The sequence below is a fragment of the Melozone crissalis genome, unplaced genomic scaffold (genome assembly GCF_028551555.1).
Source record: "Melozone crissalis strain CALT ecotype California unplaced genomic scaffold, PUWL_Pcris_2 ptg000222l_1, whole genome shotgun sequence".
Taxonomy (NCBI): domain Eukaryota; kingdom Metazoa; phylum Chordata; class Aves; order Passeriformes; family Passerellidae; genus Melozone; species Melozone crissalis.
In genome coordinates, this window is record NW_026535985.1 from 301,416 (window position 1) to 321,167 (window position 19,752).

General features: G+C 54.7%; 2 protein-coding genes and 1 long non-coding RNA gene across 3 annotated transcripts; 1 reads left to right on the forward strand and 2 right to left on the reverse strand.

Annotated features, from left to right (window-relative positions):
• Nucleotides 1-75: 75 nt before the first annotated feature.
• CCDC65 (coiled-coil domain containing 65) lies at nucleotides 76-9,970 on the reverse strand. Its single transcript, XM_054294203.1, has 9 exons — nucleotides 9,562-9,970; nucleotides 9,116-9,243; nucleotides 8,542-8,709; nucleotides 6,082-6,251; nucleotides 3,809-3,947; nucleotides 2,635-2,832; nucleotides 799-1,017; nucleotides 570-722; nucleotides 76-459 (listed from the first exon to the last, which is right to left on the reverse strand). The coding sequence occupies exons 1-9, from the start codon at nucleotides 9,968-9,970 to the stop codon at nucleotides 235-237; spliced, it is 1,809 nt and encodes a 602-aa protein (XP_054150178.1). The 3' UTR covers nucleotides 76-234.
• On the forward strand, nucleotides 9,933-18,211 carry RND1 (Rho family GTPase 1). The gene is made up of 5 exons (XM_054294193.1): nucleotides 9,933-10,088; nucleotides 10,163-10,250; nucleotides 13,316-13,425; nucleotides 14,475-14,609; nucleotides 17,940-18,211. The coding sequence occupies exons 1-5, from the start codon at nucleotides 9,969-9,971 to the stop codon at nucleotides 18,183-18,185; spliced, it is 699 nt and encodes a 232-aa protein (XP_054150168.1). The 5' UTR covers nucleotides 9,933-9,968; the 3' UTR covers nucleotides 18,186-18,211.
• Nucleotides 18,207-19,416, reverse strand: LOC128949330 (uncharacterized). Its single transcript, XR_008484197.1, has 3 exons — nucleotides 19,369-19,416; nucleotides 19,126-19,140; nucleotides 18,207-19,084 (listed from the first exon to the last, which is right to left on the reverse strand). It is a non-coding gene; the product is annotated as an uncharacterized LOC128949330 (long non-coding RNA).
• Nucleotides 19,417-19,752: the final 336 nt, after the last annotated feature.

Sequence of the window (19,752 nt, forward strand, 5' to 3'; positions counted from 1 at the left end):
CCTGGATGGGTCCTGTCAGGTTTCAGAGTCAATGAATCCCAGAAATAACACCCTGGAGCACATTTTCAGGCAGTTTTGCTCTTTTAAGGCATATCCAAGAAGTGACAGTCCCTGAGTCCCCAAAGACCAGGCAGGGCTGTCAGGGAGCCTCAGCTGGAGCTGGTGGAGCCAGGACTGGGGTCCTGGTAGTTGACCCCTCCCCATGCCCAGTGTCCCTGAGCGTGGCTCCCCTCCTCATTTCTGGGGATGAGGTTTTTGCTTGGTGGCAAGGAGGGGATGGGGATCTTTGGGCACCTTCTGGGGGATTGTAGCCCCCGCCAGGTACTGCTGGAGGAGCCTCCTGAGCTCCTGGTTCCTGGCTGCCAAGGCTGCCCGTGCCTTCTCCAGCCCCTTCTCCTCCAGCTTGGCCTTGTTGAACCTCTGCCAGAACCTCTCCAGCCCAATGTAGTCCTTCATCACCTGTGGGGAGGGAGCAGGGAGATTTTGGGGTCTCCATCCTGCCCCAAGCACCAGCTGGGGGATCCCCAGAGCTGAATCACAGCCTGAGGATGGCGGTGGTGCCTCCTCACCCGTGCCAGGGGCTCGCTGGCCGTCTCCTCCAGGACCATGCGGGCTTTTTGCTGCTCCAGCTCGCCCAGTGAGGAGGGGTAGAAGGGCAGCACCTTCTCCTCTTCTGTCTCCAGCCTTCGGCACAGCTCAGCCAGGCGTAGGAGGCGCTGAGCCTGGTGGGGACATCAGGATGGGCAGGTGGGGATGGACAGCAGGACACAGCAGGGACATCAGCGGTGCCCAACTCACCTTCTCCACCAGCTGCTGCAGCACCTTGAGGGTGGCAGCGCACTGGGAGCAGAGCGTCACCAGGCGGGCGTGAGCCGTGGCGCCGGCCCCGCTGATCTGAGAGCGGAGCCTTTGGAGTTTCTGCTGGGCGTCCTCCCGGTCGCCGCGGATGCGCTGCGTTTGCTCCTCGCTCCTGCGAAGGTGAGCCGCGATCTGGGCCCGAGTGGCCGTGACCATGTCCTGGGGAGAAACGGCGGGGAAATGTTCCTGGGGGAAATTCCTGCTTGGAAAGGGTGGCCCAGCTTTGGGATGGGGGAAAATTCTTTCTTGGAATCGGGGAAAATTCCTTCTTGGAATAGGGGAAAATTCCTTCTTGGAAAAGGTGGCCCAGCTTTGGGATGGGGGAAAATTTCTCCTTGGAAAGGAGGAATTCCTTCTCGGAATGGGGAAAATTCCTTCTTGGAAAAGGTGGCCCAACTTTGGGATGGGGGAAAATTCCTTCTTGGAATGGGGGAAAATTCCTTCTTGGAAAGGAGGAATTCATTCTTGGAAAGGAGGAATTTACCCCAGCTTTGGAATGGGGGAAAATTTCTTCTTGGAATGGGGGAAAATTCCTTCTTGGAAAAGGTGGCCCAGCTTTGGGATGGGGGAAAATTCCTTCTTGGAATGGACTAAAATTCCTTCTTGGAAAGGAGGAATTCCTTCTTGGAAAGGAGGAATTTCCCCCAGCTTTGGAACGGGGAAAATTTCTTCTTGGAATAGGGGAAAATCCCTTCTTGGAATAGGGGAAAATTCCTTCTTGGAAAAGGTGGCCCAGCTTTGGAATGGGAGAAGATTTCTTCTTGGAATGAGGGAAAATTCCTTCTTGGAAAGGGTGGCCCAGCTTTGGGGTAGGGGAAAATTCCTTCTTGGACAGGAGGAATTCATTCTTGGAAAGGAGGAATTTCCCCCAGCTTTGGAATGGGGGAAAATCTCTTCCTGGAATGGGGAAATATTCCTTCTTGGAAAAGGTGGCCCAGCTTTGGGATGGAGGAAAATTCTTTCTTGGAATCGGGGAAAATCCCTTCTTGGAAAAGGTGGCCCAGCTTTGGGATGGGGGAAAATTCTTTCTTGGAATGGGCGAAAATTCCTTCTTGGAAAGGAGGAATTTCCTCCAGCTTTGGGATGGCGGAAAATTCCTTCTTGGAATGGGGGAAAATTTCTTCTTGGAATGGGGGAAAATTCCTTCTTGGAATAGGGGAAAATTCCGTCTTAGAAAAGGTGGCCCAGCTTTGGGATGGGGGAAAAGGCAGAATTCATTCTTGGAAAGGAGGAATTTCCCCCAGCTTTGGAATGGTGGAAAATTCCTTCTTGGGAAAGATGAAGGAAATTCCTTATTAGAAAGGAGAACTCCTTCTTGGAAAAGGTGGCTCAGCCTTGGAATGGGGGGAAATTTCTTCTTGGAAAAGGTGGCCCAGCTTTGGGATGGAAGAAAATTCTTTCTTGGAATCGGGGAAAATCCCTTCTTAAAAAGGTGGCCCAGCTTTGGAATGAGGGGAAATTCCTTCTTGGAAAAGGTGGCCCAGCTTTGGGGTGGGGGAAAATTCCTTCTTGGAATGGGGGAAAATTTCTTCTTGGAAAGGGTGGCCCAGCTTTGGGATGGGCTGTTCAGGGCACTGGTAGAGGCACCATCCCTGGAAGTGCTCCAACACCACGTGGATGAGGTTTAGCAGTGGCCCTGGCAGTGCTGAGAGAACAGTTGGACTTGATGGTCTCAGAGACTTTTCCAACCTCAATAATTCCACAATCCCATGAAAAAACGAGTTGGGAATGAGGGGTGACCCCACTCCCACAACCACCCAGCAGCCCTGCCAAAACCTGCAGCTTCTCCAGCCTCTTCGCCTGCGTGTTGATCTCGCTGGAAGTCCTCTCACACTTCTTCTTGAGCTCCTCCAGCTCCACCTTCTTCTTCTCGGTGGCCTGGGCGTAGTTCCTGCGTGCTGTCTGGATCTGGTCCCACAGCCCCTCGAGCCTGGCCCCGAGCTGCAGGCGGCTGTACTGCTGATCCTGCCAGCACTGGGGGGACACACACAGTGAAAATTGCAATGCAAGATGTTTTTAGTTACATCTGTATGGCAGATTGTCTTTGTCAAGTGGGCAGTTTGCCTTATCTCTGTCTTTGAGTGCTCACAATCACTCCTCCCTCGGAAGGGGACATCTGCTGATAACAGCTATTGAATGTCACTGCATGGCTGATAAGAGCTACAGCATCCCATTGGGAGATGTGAGCCCAGAGGGCGGAGCCAAGCATTCCTGCCTGGATATAATCTGAGATTTCAAACATTCCTACCTGGATACAATCTGAGATTTCCAACATTCCTGCCTGGATACAATCTGAGATTTCTAACATTCCTACCCAGACACAACCTGAGATTTCAAACATTCCTACCTGGATACAATCTGAGATTTCAAACATTCTTGCCTGGATAGAATCTGACATTTCAAACATTCCTACCTGGATAGAATCTGAGATTTCAAACATTCCTACCCAGATATAATCCAGAGGTTTTTGAGACACCAGCACGGCTTCTCCACTGGATTCCCCAGAGGAGCAGCAGCTGTCGCTTCTTCCACTGGATCTTCAGAGGAAGAATAAATCCTTCTCTATAGGATCCCTGCTCCAGCAGAACCACCCCTGACACTGCAGGAGGGCTGAGCCACAATTCCAATGGGACTGCCACCAACACCCTGACCTACAGGGTGCCAGGTTGGGTTCTGACTCTGTCAGTGTTGATCCAGTGTACTGCATTGTTTATTTTATCCTTTTTTTTCCCCTTCCCTATTAAAGAACTGTTATTTCCTGCTCCCATATTTTTTGCCTGATAGCCCCTTAATTTCGAATTTATAGCAATTCAGAGGGGTGGGGAGGGTTTACATTCTCCATTCCAGGGGAGGCTCCTGCCTTCCTTAGCAGACTCCTGTCTTTCCAAACCAACAGGTTACCCCCAAAACCTCCTCTGCCATCCCTGCCAGCCCCTCCATGCCCCCTTGCCTTGTTTTTGATGTCGTCCCGGGTGCTCTGGAAGTTCAGCAAGGCCGCCTGCTCGCTCCTGGCGTGCTCCTCTTCCGTGGCCAGCTCCATCTGCTGCAGGACCCAGCTTTCCCAGTCCCGCTGCTCCAGCATGGCCCTCCTGTGGGGACACAAGGCAGGGGAAAAAGGGGTTTCCTCCATTGTTGGGGGAGATGAAATAGGAAAGCCTTATAAATATGATTGATTTTGAGAATATGGAAATTATAAGCGAGATTGAAGTGAAAGCAAGTTTAGGTGAGCCGGGGGGTCACAGACAGACAGACACACAGAGAAACAGGTGGAGTGTTGGGGGAGATGAAATAGGAAATATGATTGATTTTGAGAATATGGAAACTACAAGCGAGATTGAAATGAAAGCAAGCTTTGAGATCCTTTAGTTACTGAACAACTGGAAAACAATGGTGTGGCTGGCTGAAGGTGATCCCCTTTTGATGGAACAACACCCTGTGCTTGCAGACAGCTCCAAGGGTCAGAGCAGACCCTGCTAGATTGGCAGAAGGGTCCAAAGAGGAGTTTTTAGGGTTTAAAATGTAACAGAGGATGGTAATGTAATGATTCTTATAGGCTATATGGAAATGCTATAGGATTTGTATCTTGGACTAGATTGGTTAGTGAGAATTAGAATATTCAACACAGAAGATTTATTGTATTGGAATGGAAACCTCGCTCTCTTCCCCTTTTACTCTCTCAGCCTCTCATCCTCTCTACCTCTCTCTCCTCTCAGTCCTGCTCCAGCTGTGCCTGGCAGCCCCCAGCAGCTCCCTGCACTTGGCCCTTTGCAATAAACCCCAAGTTCCACACCCTGGCTTCAGAGATCTCTCATGTCTGTCTGTCCTGACCTTCCTAACCTCCTGACACTCTCACACTCCATGACAAAGACACTGCAGGGTTCCCCATGGCACCATTTCAGGAGAGCCCAGGGGTGCCACTGCTGCACCACTCCCCTTCTCCTCCTGTGCTTTGCCCCGATTTCAGGGTTTACCTCAGAACCTCGGGTCCCTCCCTGATAATTCCCTGCCAGGTGTGTCAGACACCTCTCCTTTCCCCTCCCAGCACTGTCTGTCAGTCCTGGAATTCCAGAAGTGATTGGCAAAATTCAAAAGGTGCTTTCCACCCCTGGGGGGCAGAGGGGCATTGGGCCATCCAGGTGTCCTTTGTCCCTTTGTCCCTCCCCTCCTGTCCCTGGTTGGTGGGATCCCTACCCTTTCCCTGCCCTGCCCCTTTCCCCAGGGTTAAAAGGAACAACAACCACGGAATTGGGGACTTCTGTTGGAGCTGTTGCTGCTTCCAGAGGCCTGTGGGCCAGGATAAAGCTCTGGATCCAAACCCTCCATCAGAACTGACTCCTTTTCTTCACTGTCACCTTAAAGCTTCTCTGCCAGAGGTAAACCTGAGGTAAACTCCATGAGAGGAAGCTCCATCCTGAGCTGCTGCAGGCCTGGACTTGTCTCCACGTGCCCAGCTGTCACAGATATATTTTATGAAAAATCCTTTCCTTAGATTTTTTTTCTCCTGAGAAGCTGAGAGCCTCAGAAATGAAATATAAACAATAATTATCTGCTGCTGTGGAATGCAACAGGTGCATCTTTGATTGGTCTCATGTGGTTGTCTTTAATTAATGGCCAATCACAGCCCAGCTGTCTCAGACTCTCTGGTCAGTCACAAGATTTTATTATCATTCCTTTTCAAGCCTTCTGATGAATCCTTTCTCTATTTTTTTTAGTATAGTTTTAACACATCATTCTCTTTTAACATCATATATATCATAAAATAATAAACCAGCCCTTCTGAAACATGGAGTCAAGATTCTCATCTCTTCTCTCATCCTGGGACTCCTGTGAGCCACCACCACACCCAGATGCAACATCCAGCTGGCCAAAAGTGTCTGTGGGGTGAAAATACCACACATCCAGATAGCCAAAAGTGTCTCTGGGGTGAAAACACCACACATCCAAATAGCCAAAAGTGTCTCTGGGGTGAAAACACCAAACATCCAGCTGGCCTAAAGTGTCTGTGGGGTATCCAGATAGCCAAAAGTGTCTGTGGGGTGAAACACCACACATCCAGCCAGCCAAAAGTGTCTGTGGGGTGAAAACACCACACATCCAGATAGCCAAAAGTGTCTCTGGGGTGAAAACACCACAGTTGCTGCTATTTGGTTCAGCACCAAGGGCCAGACAAGCTCAGGCATGGCAATATTGATAATTATTCCAACACCCCTTGAATTTCCACACCTCTCAGCCTCAAACTCGGCCTTCAGGGCGCCCACCTGGGCACTAAAGCCCTGCTCCAGGTATTCCAGGCGGCGGCGCTGCAGGTTCAGCAGTTGGTCCGTGAGGTCCAGGTGGCTGCTCAGGGCTCGGTTCTGCTGCTCCTCTGCCTGCTTCAGCTCCGTCACCAGCGCCTGGGGAGGTTTTGGGGAGTCATTTTTTGGGGGGCCATTTGTGTCACCTGGCACCCCCCTCTGTCACGGATATATTTTATGGAAAATCCTCTCCTTAGGATTTTTCCTCCTGAGAAGCTGAGAGGCCTCAGAAATTAAATATAAACAATGATTATCTGCTGCTGTGGAATGCAACAGGTGCATCTGTGATTGGTCTCATGTTGATTGTTTTTAATTAATGGCCAATCACAGTGAGCTGGCTCGGACTCTGGTCAGTCACAAGATTTTATTATCATTCCATTTTTTCCTTTCCTTTCAAGCCTTCTGATGAAATCCTTTCTTCTATTCTTTTAGTATAATATATATAATATATTTTAATACATATCTTATATTTATCATATATTTTTATATATATCTTATGGAAAAATAGATGATAAATATAAGATATATATATCTCATATATATAATAATCTATATCATATTGTAATATATATCTTATATTTTTAATATATAATATCCATAATACGAATATAATATATATCATAAAATAATAAATCAGCTATCCTTCTGATGAAATCCTTTCTTCTATTCTTTTAGTATAATATATACCATATATTTCAATAAATACCTTGTATTTATCATATATTTATATATATATCTTATATATATATAAATATATTATAATATTTTATGATATTATATTATATTATTTTTATCATATATAAAATATATTATAAATATAAGATATTTATCTCATAATATATATCTCATATAGTTTTTATATATCTTATATTTTTAATATATGTGGTATATATTATACTAAAAGAAAAATAATATAATATAATATAATATAATATAATATAATATAATATAATATAATATTTCAGCCTTCTGAAAATGGAGCCAAGATTTTCATCTCTTCCCTCGTCCTGGGACCCCTGTGAACACCCCCACACCCCTCCCCACCCTGCCAGCCCCAGAGCTGTGGGATTCATCTGCCCTCAGAACAGAGAGAAGGTGTGAGAAAAGCAAAGGATGTTCATTGTTTCAGGTCCAAAAATCTGAGTTTCAGGAGAAGATAAAGAGCTACTGGCTTGGTGGATTTCTAAATAGTTATTAATGATTTTCTTTAACAGTTCTCATTTCAGGATTCTGCAGGTCTGTTTCAGAATCAGGAAGGACCAGAGTGCTCCAGATTGCAAGGCAAGATGTATTTATTACCATCTGTGTGGCAGCTGTCTTTTGTCAGTGGGCAGTTTGCCTTATCTCTTCCACAATCACTCCTCCCTCAGGGGGCACATCTGCTGATAACAGCTATTGAATGTCACTGCATGGCTGATAAGAGCTACAGCATCCCATTGGGAGATGTGAGCCCAGAGGGAGGAGCCAAACATTCCTACCTGGATAGAATCTGAGATTTCAAACATTCCTACCTGGATACAATCTGAGATTGCAAACATTCCTACCTGGATACAATCTGAGATTTCAAACATTCCTACCTGGATAGAATCAGACATTTCAAACATTCCTATCTGGATAGAATCTGAGGTTTCAAACATTCCTACCTGGACAGAATCTGAGGTTTCAAACATTCCTACCCAGATATAATCCAGAGGTTTTGAGACACCAGCACAGCTTCTCCACTGGATTCCCCAGAGGAGCAGCAGCTGCCGCTTCTTCCACTGGATATTCAGAGGAAGAATAAATCCTTCTCTACAGGATCCCTGCTCCGGCAGAACCACCCCTGACACTGCAGGAGGGCTGCAGCCACAATTCCAATGGGACTGCTGCCAACACCCCACAGGGTGTCAGGTTGGGTTCTGATTCTGTCAGTGTTGTTCTAGTGTACTGCATTGTTTATTTTATCCTTTTATTTTTCTTCCCTATTAAAGAACTGTTCTGCTCCCATATTTTTTGCTTGATAGCCCCTTAATTTCAAATTTATAACAATTCAGAGGGAGGGGGTTCCCATTTTCCATTTAGGGGAGGCTCCTGCCTTCCTTAGCACCCATTTGTCTTTCCAAACCAAGACAAACTGTTATCCCTGCTCCCATATTTTTTGCCTGACAGCCCCTTAATTTCAAATTTATAGTAATTCAGAGGGAGAGGGTTTACATTCTCCATTTCAGGGGAGGCTTCTGCCTTCCTTAGCACACACCTGTCTTCCCAAACCAAGACAACCAGGAATGTCACAGACCAACATCTCCAGGGAATGAACCTCCTCCTGACACTCAGCTGTTTGGATTGAAACCATGAACGTTCTCACAGCTTCTCCCTGTTCAGAGGGCCTGTGAAGAGCACCCAGAGTCACCTCAATGGTGCCATCCTTGCAGTCCATGACCCTTGAGAACGTCTGGCTGAGGATCTCAATGTCCTGGCGCAGCTCTTTGTCCTTGGCCTTGCGTTGGGCCGAGCGCCAGAGCGTCCGGACCTTGTGGAGACCCCAGAGGCTGCTCTGCTCCTCCCGCCTCAGCTTCTCCTGTGGAGGGGGAATGGGAGGTGGGAAAGGGGCAGGAAGGGCTTTGGGGTGCCTCTGCTATCTGGGGGTGCAGCAGAACGGGCACAGCCCCAGCCCTGGTGGGGATGATGGGGAAAGCTCTTGAGAAATTTGCTGGAGAAAAGGGGTTTGGGGGGCTTAAAGGGTGGAGTTTGGAGGGGATCAGGGGAGGCTGCAGTGGCTCAGCTTCTCCTGTGGAGGAGGAATGGGAGGTGGGAAAGGGGCAGGAAGGGGTTTGGGGTGCCTCTGCTATCTGGGGGTGCAGCAGAACAGGGGCAGCCCCAGCCCTGGTGGGGATGATGGGGAAATTTGCTGGGGAAAAGAGTTTGGGGGGCTTAAAGGGTGGAGTTTGGAGGGGATCAGGGGAGGCTGCAGTGGGGTCCCAGACCTGCATGAAGCGGGTGAGCAGCGCCCTCTTGACTTTGGCCTGCTCCTCCTCAACCAGCGCTTGTCTCTGCAGCAGCAGCAGCTCGGCCTCGGCCGACGTGGGGGCACTGAGCTGGGACCTCGCCATGGCTGGAGGAGGGGACAGGGCAGGAGGGGTTGGGGTGTGCGTGGTGACCGCTCCAGGGCCCCCACCACGGCCTGTTCCCCCTGCCCAGCCCCGTGCACTATGGGGTACCCCACACCCCATAACCTTCTGCCTCCCTCCCCAGACTCCCCCAGATCCGTTTCCTTGCCCCTCCACTTCAGAGCACCCCCAGACCCCACCAACCCCTTCTGGCCCCCTCTCCCCTCCCAGGGACCCCCCCAGACCTGTCCCCACCTCCCTCCCCAGGCCCCAGGGCCCATTTCCCTCTGCCCATCCCCACTTCCAGAGCCCTCCTAGCTCACCCCTATCTCCCTCCCACGCTCCCCCAGCCCCCACCGCCCCTTCCAATGGGGCCTCTCCCCCCCCAAATCTGGGGTCCCCCCGGTACCTGCCCCGGTCCCGGCCCGCGCGTCCCTCCGGTCTCCCGGCAACGGCCGCTGAGGGGGCGGGGCCTCCGCGGCACTTCCGCCCTGACCCGCGCGGGCGCCCCCTGGCGGCCAAGAGCGCGCTCGCACCCCCCCACGGGGCGTGTCCCGCCCGTTCTGCTTCTTCGCTATTGGCCGGCCCTCCGGGATTCCCCGCGCTGATTGGCTGGCGGCAGCCGCCGTGGGCGGGCCCTGCAGGCGGCGGGGTATATAGTGGCGCTGCGGCGGCGGGGCGCAGGGCGGTGGGTGGGTGCGAGCGCGGGGGAGCCGTGCGCGCCGCCGCCATGCGGGAGCGGAGGCCGGCACCGGCCGCCCCGGCCCGGTGCAAGCTGGTGCTGGTGGGGGACGTGCAGTGCGGCAAGACGGCCATGCTGCAGGTGCTGGCCAAGGATTGCTACCCTGAGGTGAGCCTAGAACGGCAGCGGGCGCCGGTAAAGCGGGACCGAACGGGGCGCTGACGCTCTCGGTGCCGTTGCAGACGTACGTGCCCACCGTGTTTGAGAACTACACGGCGTGTCTGGCCAGCGAGGAGCAGCGGGTGGAACTGAGCCTCTGGGACACCTCCGGTACCGGGGGGAGACACGCACGGTGCATGTTTGGGGGGCTGGCGGGGGCTCCGGTACCGGGGGAGTGCGGCGGGGGCTGCCCCGGCCCTGATCGGGGAAGGTGCTTTGGGCTTTTGGGGGGTCGCGGTTGGGATGCTGCAGTGAGCGGGGGGTCCCTGCAGTGGGGGTGTTTTGGCGTCCCGAGGGTGTTTTGGGGACCTGCAGCGCGGGAGGGACTTTGGTGGCCCTGTTGGGGTCTCGGGGGTGTTTTGGGGGGCCGGTGTGTTTTGGGGTCCCTGCGGCTGCAGAGGGCGCTTGGTGCCCGCACTTGGGGGGGGGTTCAGTTTAGGGTCATACCCGTGGGTTTAGGGGAGCAGGCACTCCCCAGGGACCGACCCCACGGTCACAGGGGGGGTCAGGAATTGGGGGGGGGTCCCAGGAGGCTGAACCCCTCCTTTGGGGGGGGGTCCCCACACCGCTGAGCCCCCCCGAGTGGGTCCTGCCTGTGAATGAGGCGGATTTATGGGGACACCCCGCTGTTCCCCGTCCCTGGGCACCCCCAGTATTTGGCGGGGGGGTCGGGGCAGCCCTGCCCGGTGCTGCAGTGTCCCCCCCGGTGTGGAGGGGGGGTCCCCGCCGGTCCCCGGTTGCCATGGCGATGCGCTGGCGCAGCCTCTTTGCTATTCCGTGCACGGAGCGTCTGGGCTGCCAAACCCCTCCGAGGCCTTTTGGGGGGGCCGGGGGGGGTGTGTGGGGGGGACATCCCAGAGCCCCCCACCCCATTAACCCCCCCCCTCCCATTCCCGCACCCCCTCCCCGCACCGCGATCCCCGCAGTCCCCGGTGCGGTGCTGGCGGCTCCGTGTCCCCGGGGACCCCGAGGGGGGTGACAGCGTGTGACACCCCCTCCTCTGGCTCCCCCCCTACCCCGAGACCCCCTCGGTGCTCCCCAAAATGGGAGGGGGGGCGGGGGGGTTGTTACATAAACAGCGCGGGCTCCATTTCCCGCTGCCTGGCCAAGGCGCGATGCGACGCGGATGGGGCTGCGGGCACGGAGGTGGCGATTTGGGGGGGTTCCGGAGCTGTGCTCCTTTTGGGGGGCTCTGTCCCTTTTGGGGGGCTCTGGAGCCGTGTCCCTGTGTCCTTCTTGGGGTTCTCTAGAGCTGCGAGCCACCACCCTGAGCAGGAGGGGAGCTGTGTTTGTTTTGGGGGAGCTCTGTGTCTTTTGGGGGTCTCTAGAGCTGTGTCCCCACCCCGGGCAGGATTAGGGTCTGTCCGTCTTGGAGGGCTCTAGAGCTGTGTGTCCGTCTGTCCCTTTTGGGGAGCTGTGGCTTTTCTTGGGGACTCTGTGCCTTTTGGGGAGCTGTGTCCGTTTTGGGGATCTCTAGAGCCGTGTCCTCACCGTGGGTAGGAATCAGGCTGCGTCTGTTTGGGGGGGCTGTGTCCCTTTTGGGGAGCTGTGTCTGTTTTAGGGGCTGTGTCCCTTTTGGGAGGCTCTAGAGCTGTGTCTCCGTCTGTCCCTTTTGGGGAGCTCTGTGCCTTTTGGGGAGCTCTGTCTCTTCTGGGGTCTCTAGAGCTGTGTCCTCACTGTAGGTAGGAATCAGGCTGTGTCTATTTTGGGGGGGCTGTGTCCCTTTTGGGGGGCTCTAGAGCTGTCTGTCCCTTTTGGGGAGCTGTGTCTTTTCTTGGGGGCTCTGTGCCTTTTGGGGAGCTGTGTCCGTTTTGGGGGGCTCTGTGCCTTTTGGGGTCTCTAGAACTGTGTCCCCACCGTGGGTAGGAATCAGGATTTGTCTGTTTTGGGGGGCTCTGTCCTTTTTGGGGGGCTCTGGAGCTGTGTCCCTGTGTCCTTCTTGGGGTTCTCTAGAGCTGCGAGCCACCACCCTGAGCAGGAGGGGAGCTGTGTCCGTTTTGGGGGGCTCTGTGCCTTTTGGAGGGCTCTAGAGCTGTGTGTTCGTCTGCCCCTTTTGGGGAGCTCTGTCCCTTTTGGGGTCTCTAGAGCTGTGCCCCCACCCCGGGCAGGAATGAGGTTGTGTCCCTTTTGGGGGTCTCTGGAACTGTGTGTCCGTCTGTCCCTTTGGGGAGCTGTGTCTTTTCTTGGGGGCTCTGTGCCTTTTGGGGAGCTGTGTCCCTTTTGGGGGACTCTGTCCCTTTTGGGGGACTCTAGAGCTATGTCCCCACTTGAGACAGTAATGGGGCTGTGTCTGTTTTAGGGGCCTTGTCCCTTTTGGGGTTCTCTAGAGTCATGTCCCCATCCCAGTAAGGCTGAGGGGCTGTGTCTGCTTTAGGGGCTGTGTTCATTTTGGGGGGCTCTGTCCCTTTTGGGGTCTCTAGAGCTGTGCCCCCACCTGAAGTATGAATGGGGCTGTGTCCCTTTTGGGGGGCTCTAGAGCTGGGTGTCTGTCTGTCCCTTTTGGGGAACTGTGTCTTTTTTGGGGGGGCTCTGTGCATTTTGGGGAGCTGCGTCCGTTTTGTGGGGCCTTGTCACTTTTAGGGTCTCTAGAGCTGTGCCCCCACTCTGGCAGGAATGGGGCTGTGTCCCTTTTGTGGGGCTCTAGACCTGTGCCCCCACCCCAGTCAGGACAGGGGGCTGTGTCTGTTTTAGAGGCTCTGCCCCTTTTGGGGGGCTTTGTCCCTTTTGGGGTCTGTAGAGCCATGCCCCCACCCCGAGCAGGAATGGGGCTGTGTCTGTTTTGGGGGGCTCTGTCCCTTTTGGGGGTTTCTATACCCGTGCTCCTACCCCAGTCTGGATGTGGGTCTGCTCTGTCTCTCTTGGGGGGGGGGTCTCTGTCTCTTTTGGGGGGCTCTGTCCCTTTGGGGCTCTCTATACCCTTACCCCCACCCCATTTCGGATGGGGGGGTCTCTCTCCTTTTTGGGGTCTCTAGAGCTGTGTCCCCGCCCTGGGCAGGAACGGTGCTCTGTCTCTTTTGGGTGTGCTGTATCTCTTTTTGGGGGCTCTGTCCCTTTGGGGCTCTCTATACCCTTACCCACACCCCATTTTGGACGGGGGGGCTCTGTCCCTTTCCCAGCCCCCCTTTCCCGTGTCCCGGGGCTGGGGGGGCTGATCGGTGTCCCCCCCTTTTCCCCAGGCTCCCCCTACTATGACAACGTGCGGCCCCTGTGCTACAGCGACTCGGACGCCGTCCTGCTCTGCTTCGATGTCAGCCGGCCTGAGACCCTCGACAGCGCCACCAAGAAGGTGGGGAGGGGGCTCAGACCCCGGGATGGCGTCCCTGGGGGGGTTGGGGGGCTCAGGGATGTGGGGACACTGATGCTGTGGGGTTTGGGGGCATAGAGATGTGGGGACACCAGCCTGAGAGGTTCCTGTGGGGTTTGGGAGCTCAGGGATGTGGGGACATTCAGCTGGCCTAAGACCCTCGACAGCACCACCAAGAAGGTGGAGAGGGGGCTCAGACCCTGGGACGGCGTCCCTGGGGGGGTTTGGGGGCTCACCAATGTGAGGACACCAGCCTGGGGGGGGTCCCTGTGGGGTTTGGGGGGGCTCAGAGATGAGGAGACACTGATGCTGTGGGGTTTGGGGGGCTAAGAGATGAGGGGACACCAGCCCGAGGGGTCCCTGTGAGATCTGGGGGCTCAGGGATGTGGGGACACCAGCCTGAGGGGTCCCTGTGGGGTTTGGGGGGCTCACAGACACAGACCACTGACTCTGTGGGGTTTAGGGGTTCAGAGTTGTGGGGACACCCATGCAGGGGGGTCCCTGTGGGGGTTGGGGGGCTCAGAGATGCAGGGACACTGATGCTGAGGGGTTTGGGGGCTCACAAATGTGGGGACACCAGCCTGAGGGGTCCCTGTGGGGTTTGGGGGGTTCAGGGATGTGAGGACAATGTCCGGTGGGTACCTCTATGGTGTCTGGGGGGTTCCTGTGGGTATCTCTGTGGGGTTTGGGGGGTTCCTGTGGGTATCTCTGTGGGGTTTGGGGCGTTCCTGAGGTTGTCTCTGTGGGTTTTGGGGGGCTTCTGTGGGGTTTGGGAGGTTCAGGGATATGAGGACACTGTCCTGAGCGTATCTCTGTGGGGTTTGGGGGGTTCAGGGATGTGAGGACAATGTCCGGTGGGTACCTCTATGGGGTCTGGGGGGTTCCTGTGGGTATCTCTGTGGGGTCTGGGAGGTTCCTGTGGGTGTCTCTGTGGGCTCAAGGCTGCCGTACGGAGACACCACCCCCATGGGGGTGACAGGGCGAGGCTTTTGGGGTGTCCCCTGTCCCTGAGAGGTGCCCTGCCCCCTCAGTGGAAGACAGAAATCCTGGATTATTGCCCCAACACGCGCGTGCTGCTCATCGGCTGCAAGACGGACCTGAGGACAGACCTGAGCACGCTGCTGGAGCTCTCGCACCAGAAACAGGCGCCCATCTCCTACGAGCAGGTCTGGGGGGGCCCCGAGGGTCTGGGGAGACCCCGGTGGCTGTGGGGGGTGGAATTGGGGTGTCCCAGTGGTCTGGTTTGGGGGGTGGTCCTGGTGTTTGCGCAGGGCTCAGTTTGGGGTGGTCTTGGTGGCTTTGGGGATGATTTTTGGGGTGTCCCAGTGGTTTGATGTGGGGGTGGGTTTTGGGGGGATCCTGGTGTTTGCACAGGGCTCAGTTTGGGGTGGTCCTGGTGGTTTTGGGGATCCCAGTGTTTTTAGGGTGTCCCAGTGGTCTGATATGGTTTTGGGGTGTCCTGGTGTTTTTTGGGGTTGATTTTTTGGGGTGTCTCAGTGGTCTGACATGGGGGTAGTTTTGGGGGGGTGCTGGTGTTTGCACAGGGCTCAGTTTGGGGTGTCCCAGTGTCTGTGATATGCCTGGTGTGTTTGTTGTGCCCCCATGGCTTTGGGGCTCACTTTGGGATATCCCAATGTGTTTGGGGCTCAGTTTGGGCTGTCCCAGTGTGTTTGGGATAACCCAGTGGGTTTGGGGCTCAGTTTGAGATATCCCAATGACTTTGGGCTGTCCTGGTGGGTTTGAGTTGTCCCCATGGGTTTGTGGGGCTCACTTTGGGATATCCCAGTGGGTTTGGGGCTCAGTTTAGGATATCCAGGTGTGTTTGGGGCTGTCCCGATGGATTTGGAATCTCCCAATGATTTTGGGGTGTCCTGGTGTTTGTAGGGCTCACTTTGGGATATCCCAAAGACTTTGGCCTGTCCCAGTGTTTGTGGGGGTGGGTTTGGGATATCCTGGTGGGTTTGAGGTGTCCCTGTGTTTGCACAGGGCTCAGATTGGGTTCTCCTGGTGTTTGTGGGGCTCACTTTGTGCTGTCCCGATGGGTTTGGGGCTCAGTTTGGGATATCCTGGTGGGTTTGGGTTGTCCTGGTGTTTGTGTGGCTCAGTTTGGGGCTCTCCCAGTGGATTTGGGATATCCCAATGACTTTGGGCTGTCCCCATGGGTTTGGGGCTCAGTTTGGGATATCCCTGTGGGTCTGGGGCTGTCCCCGTGGATTTGGGATATCCCAGTGGGTTTGGGGCTCAGTTTGGGATATCCTGGTAGATTTGGGGCTGTCCTGATGGGTTTGGGGCTCAGTTTGGGACATCCCAGTGTGTTTGTGCTGTCCCCATGGGTTTGTGGGGCTCACTTTGGGCTGTCCCTGTGTTTGTGGGGCTCACTTTGGGATATCCCAGTGGATTTGAGATATCCCAATGACTTTGGGCTGTCCTAATGTTTGTGGGTGTGGGTTTGGGGTGTCTTGGTGTTTGTGGGGCTCACTTTGGGCTGTCCTGATGTGTTTGGGGCTCACTTTGGGATATCCCAATGACTTTGATCTGCCCCGATTTTTGGGATATCCCAATGACTTTGGGCTGTCCCGGTGGCTTTGGAGGGTGTACCCATGGGTTTGTGGGGCTCACTTTGGGCTGTCCCAATGTTTGTGGGGCTCACTTTGGGATATCCCAATGACTTTGGGCTGTCCTGATGGGTTTGGGGCTCAGTTTAGGATATCTCTGTGGGTTTGGGGCTGTCCTGGTGGATTTGGGATGTCTCCCAATGACTTTGGGCTGTCCCAATGTGTTTGGGGCTCACTTTGGGATATCCCAGTGGATTTGAGATATTCCAATGACTTCGGGCTGTCCCAGTGTTTGTGGGGTTGGGTTTGGGGTGTCTCGGTGTTTGTGGGGCTCACTCTGGCTGTCCTGGTGGGTTGGGCTGTCCCGATGGGTTTGGGGCTCAGTTTGGGATATCCAGGTGGGTTTGGACTGTCCTGATGGGTTTGGGATAGCCCAGTGGGTTTGGGGCTGTACCAGTGGATTTGGGATATCCTGGTGGGTTTGTGGCTCAGTTTAGGATATCCCAATGACTTTGATGTGTCCCGATTTTTGGGATATCCCAATGACTTTGGGGCTGTCCTGATGGGTTTGTGGGGCTCACTTTGGGCTGTCACAGTGGGTTTGGGCTGTCCCAATGGGTTTAGGGCTCAGTTTAGGATATCCTGATGGCTTTGGGCTGTCCTGATGTTGGGGCTGTCCCGGTGGATTTGGGATATCTCCCAATGACTTTGGGCTGTCCCAATGTATTTGGGGCTCAGTTTGGGCTGTCCCAGTGGGTTTGGGGCTCAGTTTAGGATATCCCAATGACTTTGGGCTGTCCTGATGTTTGGGATATCCCAGTGGGTTTGGGGGGTGTCCCCATGGGTTTATGGGGCTCACTTTGGGATATCCCAATGACTTTGATCTGTCCTGATTTTTGGGATATCCCAATGACTTTGGGCTGTCTCAATGGGTTTGGGGCTCAGTTTAGGATATCCCGTGGATTTGGGGCTGTCCCGGTGTTTGTTTTATCCTGATGGGTTTGGGGCTCAGTTTGGGATATGCCGGTGGGTTTGGGGCTGTCCTGGTGTTTGTAGGGGTGGATTTGGGATATCTCGGTGGGATTGGGCTGTCCCAGTGGGTGTGTGGGGCTCAATTTTGGGCTGTCCCGATGGATTTGGATTATCCCAATGACTTTGGGCTGTCCCAGTGTTTGTGGAGGTGGGTTTGGGGTGTCTTAGTGTTTGTGGGGCTCACTTTGGGATATCCCAATAACTTTGATCTATCCTGATTTTTGGGATATCCCAATGACTTTGATCTATCCCGATTTTTGGGATATCCCAATGACTTCGATCTGTCCCAGTGGATTTGGGATATCCCAATGACTTTGATCTGTCCCGATTTTTGGGATATCCCAATGACTTTGATCTGTCCCGATTTTTGGGATATCCCAATGACTTTGGGGCTGTCCCGATGGATTTGGGATATCTTGGTGCATTTGGAATATCCCAATGACTTGGATCTGTCCCGATTTTTGGGATATCCCAATGACTTTGATCTGTCCCAGTGGATTTGGGATATCCCAATGACTTTGATCTATCCCAGTTTTTGGGATATCCCAATGACTTTCATCTATCCCGATTTTTGGCATATCCCAATGACTTTGATCTATCCTGATTTTTGGGATATCCCAATGACTTCGATCTGTCCCGATTTTTGGGATATCCCAATGACTTTGGGCTGTCTCAATGGGTTTGGGGCTCAGTTTAGGATATCCCGGTGGGTTTGGGGCTGTCCCCGTGGATTTGGGATATCCCAACGACTTTGATCTATCCCGATTTTTGGGATATCCCAATGACTTCGATCTGTCCCGATTTTTGGGATATCCCAATGACTTTGGGGCTGTCTCAATGGGTTTGGGACTCACTTTGGGATATTCCAATGACCTTGACCTACCCCCCTACCTGACTCCCCGCTCTTAGGGCTGCGCGGCCGCCCGGCAGTTGGGAGCCGAGGGTTACCTGGAGTGTTCGGCCTTCACCTCGGAGAAGAGCGTGCACAGCATCTTCCGCGCCGCGTCCGGGCTGTGCCTGAGCAGCGCCGCCCCGCAGCCTCCGCGCAGCCCCGGGCGCGGCCTCTCCAAGCGCCTCCTGCACCTCCCCAGCCGCTCCGAGCTCATCTCCTCCACCTTCAAGAAGGAAAAAGCGAAAAGCTGCTCCGTCATGTGAAGGGGGGAAGGGATTCACACACACACAAACACACACAGAGCCCCCTTTCCCGCTCCCATCCCAAATTTGGGAAGCCCCCCCGTCCCCCCCCAAGTGCACAGAATGGGATCTGGAGAGGCTGGGGAGGGATTGGGGTGCTGCCCTTGCCCTGGGAGGGGAGGGCTTCACCCGGTTCCCAACCCTGAGGGGGTCCCTGGGGGGTTTGGGGTGCTCAGACCCTCAGAAACATCAGCTGGGATGATCCTGGTGGGGTGTTTGGGGTGCACAGGATCCTGGTGACACCAACCCAGGGGGGTCCCTGTGGGGTTTGGGGTGCTCAGAACCTCAAGGACATCAACCCTGGGGGGTTTGGGGTGCACAGGACCCTGGGGACATCAACCCTGAGAAGGTTTGGGGTGCACAGGACCCTGAGGAAACCAACCCAGAGGGGTCCCTGGGGAGTTTGGGGTACACAGGACCCTGGGGACATCAGTCCTGGTTGTTTTGGGGCGCTCAGACCTTCAAGGACATCACCCCAGTGGGGTTTGGGGTGCACAGACCTTCAGGGACATCACCTGGGATAGTCCCTGTGGGGTTTGGGGTGCACAGGACCCTATGGACACCCACCCAGAGGGGTCTCTGGGGGATTTGGGGTGTTCAGGACCCTGGGGACACCAATCCAGGAGGGTTCCTGGGGCTGGGTGGGGTTTGGGAGGTCCCCCCCCAGCTCTAAAGGGGGGTTTGGGGTGCTGCCCTTGCCCTGAGAGGGGGGTTTGGGGAGGGCTTCACCCGGCTCCCAACCCTGAGGGGGTTCCTGTGGGGTTTGGGGTGCTCAGACCCTCAGGGACATCAACCTTGGGGGATTTGGGGTGCACAGGACCCTGGGGACACCAATCCAGGGGGTTTTGGGGTGCTCAGACCTTCAAGGACATAAACCCTGTGGGGTTTGGGGTGCTCAGACCCTCAGGAACATCACCTGGGATGGTTCTTGTGGGGTTTGGGGTGCACAGGACCCTGGGGAAACCAAACCAGAGGTGTCCCTGGGGGGTTTGGGACACACAGGACCATGGGGACATCAACCCAGTGGGGTTTGGGGTGCACAGGATCCTGAGTAAACCAATCCAGAGAGGTCCCTGTGGGGTTTGGGGTGCACAGGACCCTGAGGACACCAATCCTGGGGGGTTTGGGTTGTCAGGTACATCACCTGGGATGGTCCTTGTGGGGTTTGGGGGACACAGGGATGCCATCCCGGGGATCCCTGTGGGGTTTGGGGTGCACAGGACCCCATGGACACCAACCCAGAGGGGTCCTTGTGGGGTTTGGAGTGCTCAGACCCTCCGGGACATCACCTGGGATGGTCCCTGTGGGGTTTAGGGGACACAGGGACACCGTCCCGGGGATCCCTGTGGGGTTTGGGGTGCACATCATGGGACTCATCCATGGCCTCATCCTGTTCTCTCCCCCTTCCCCCCATCCCTCATCTGCTGCTTGGCCCTGGGGGACCCTGTGGGTTGGGGAGGGGGGAGGGGAGGCTGTTTTATGGACTGTATTTTGGGGAGGGGGGATATGGGGGGGTGTCTCTGTTCCA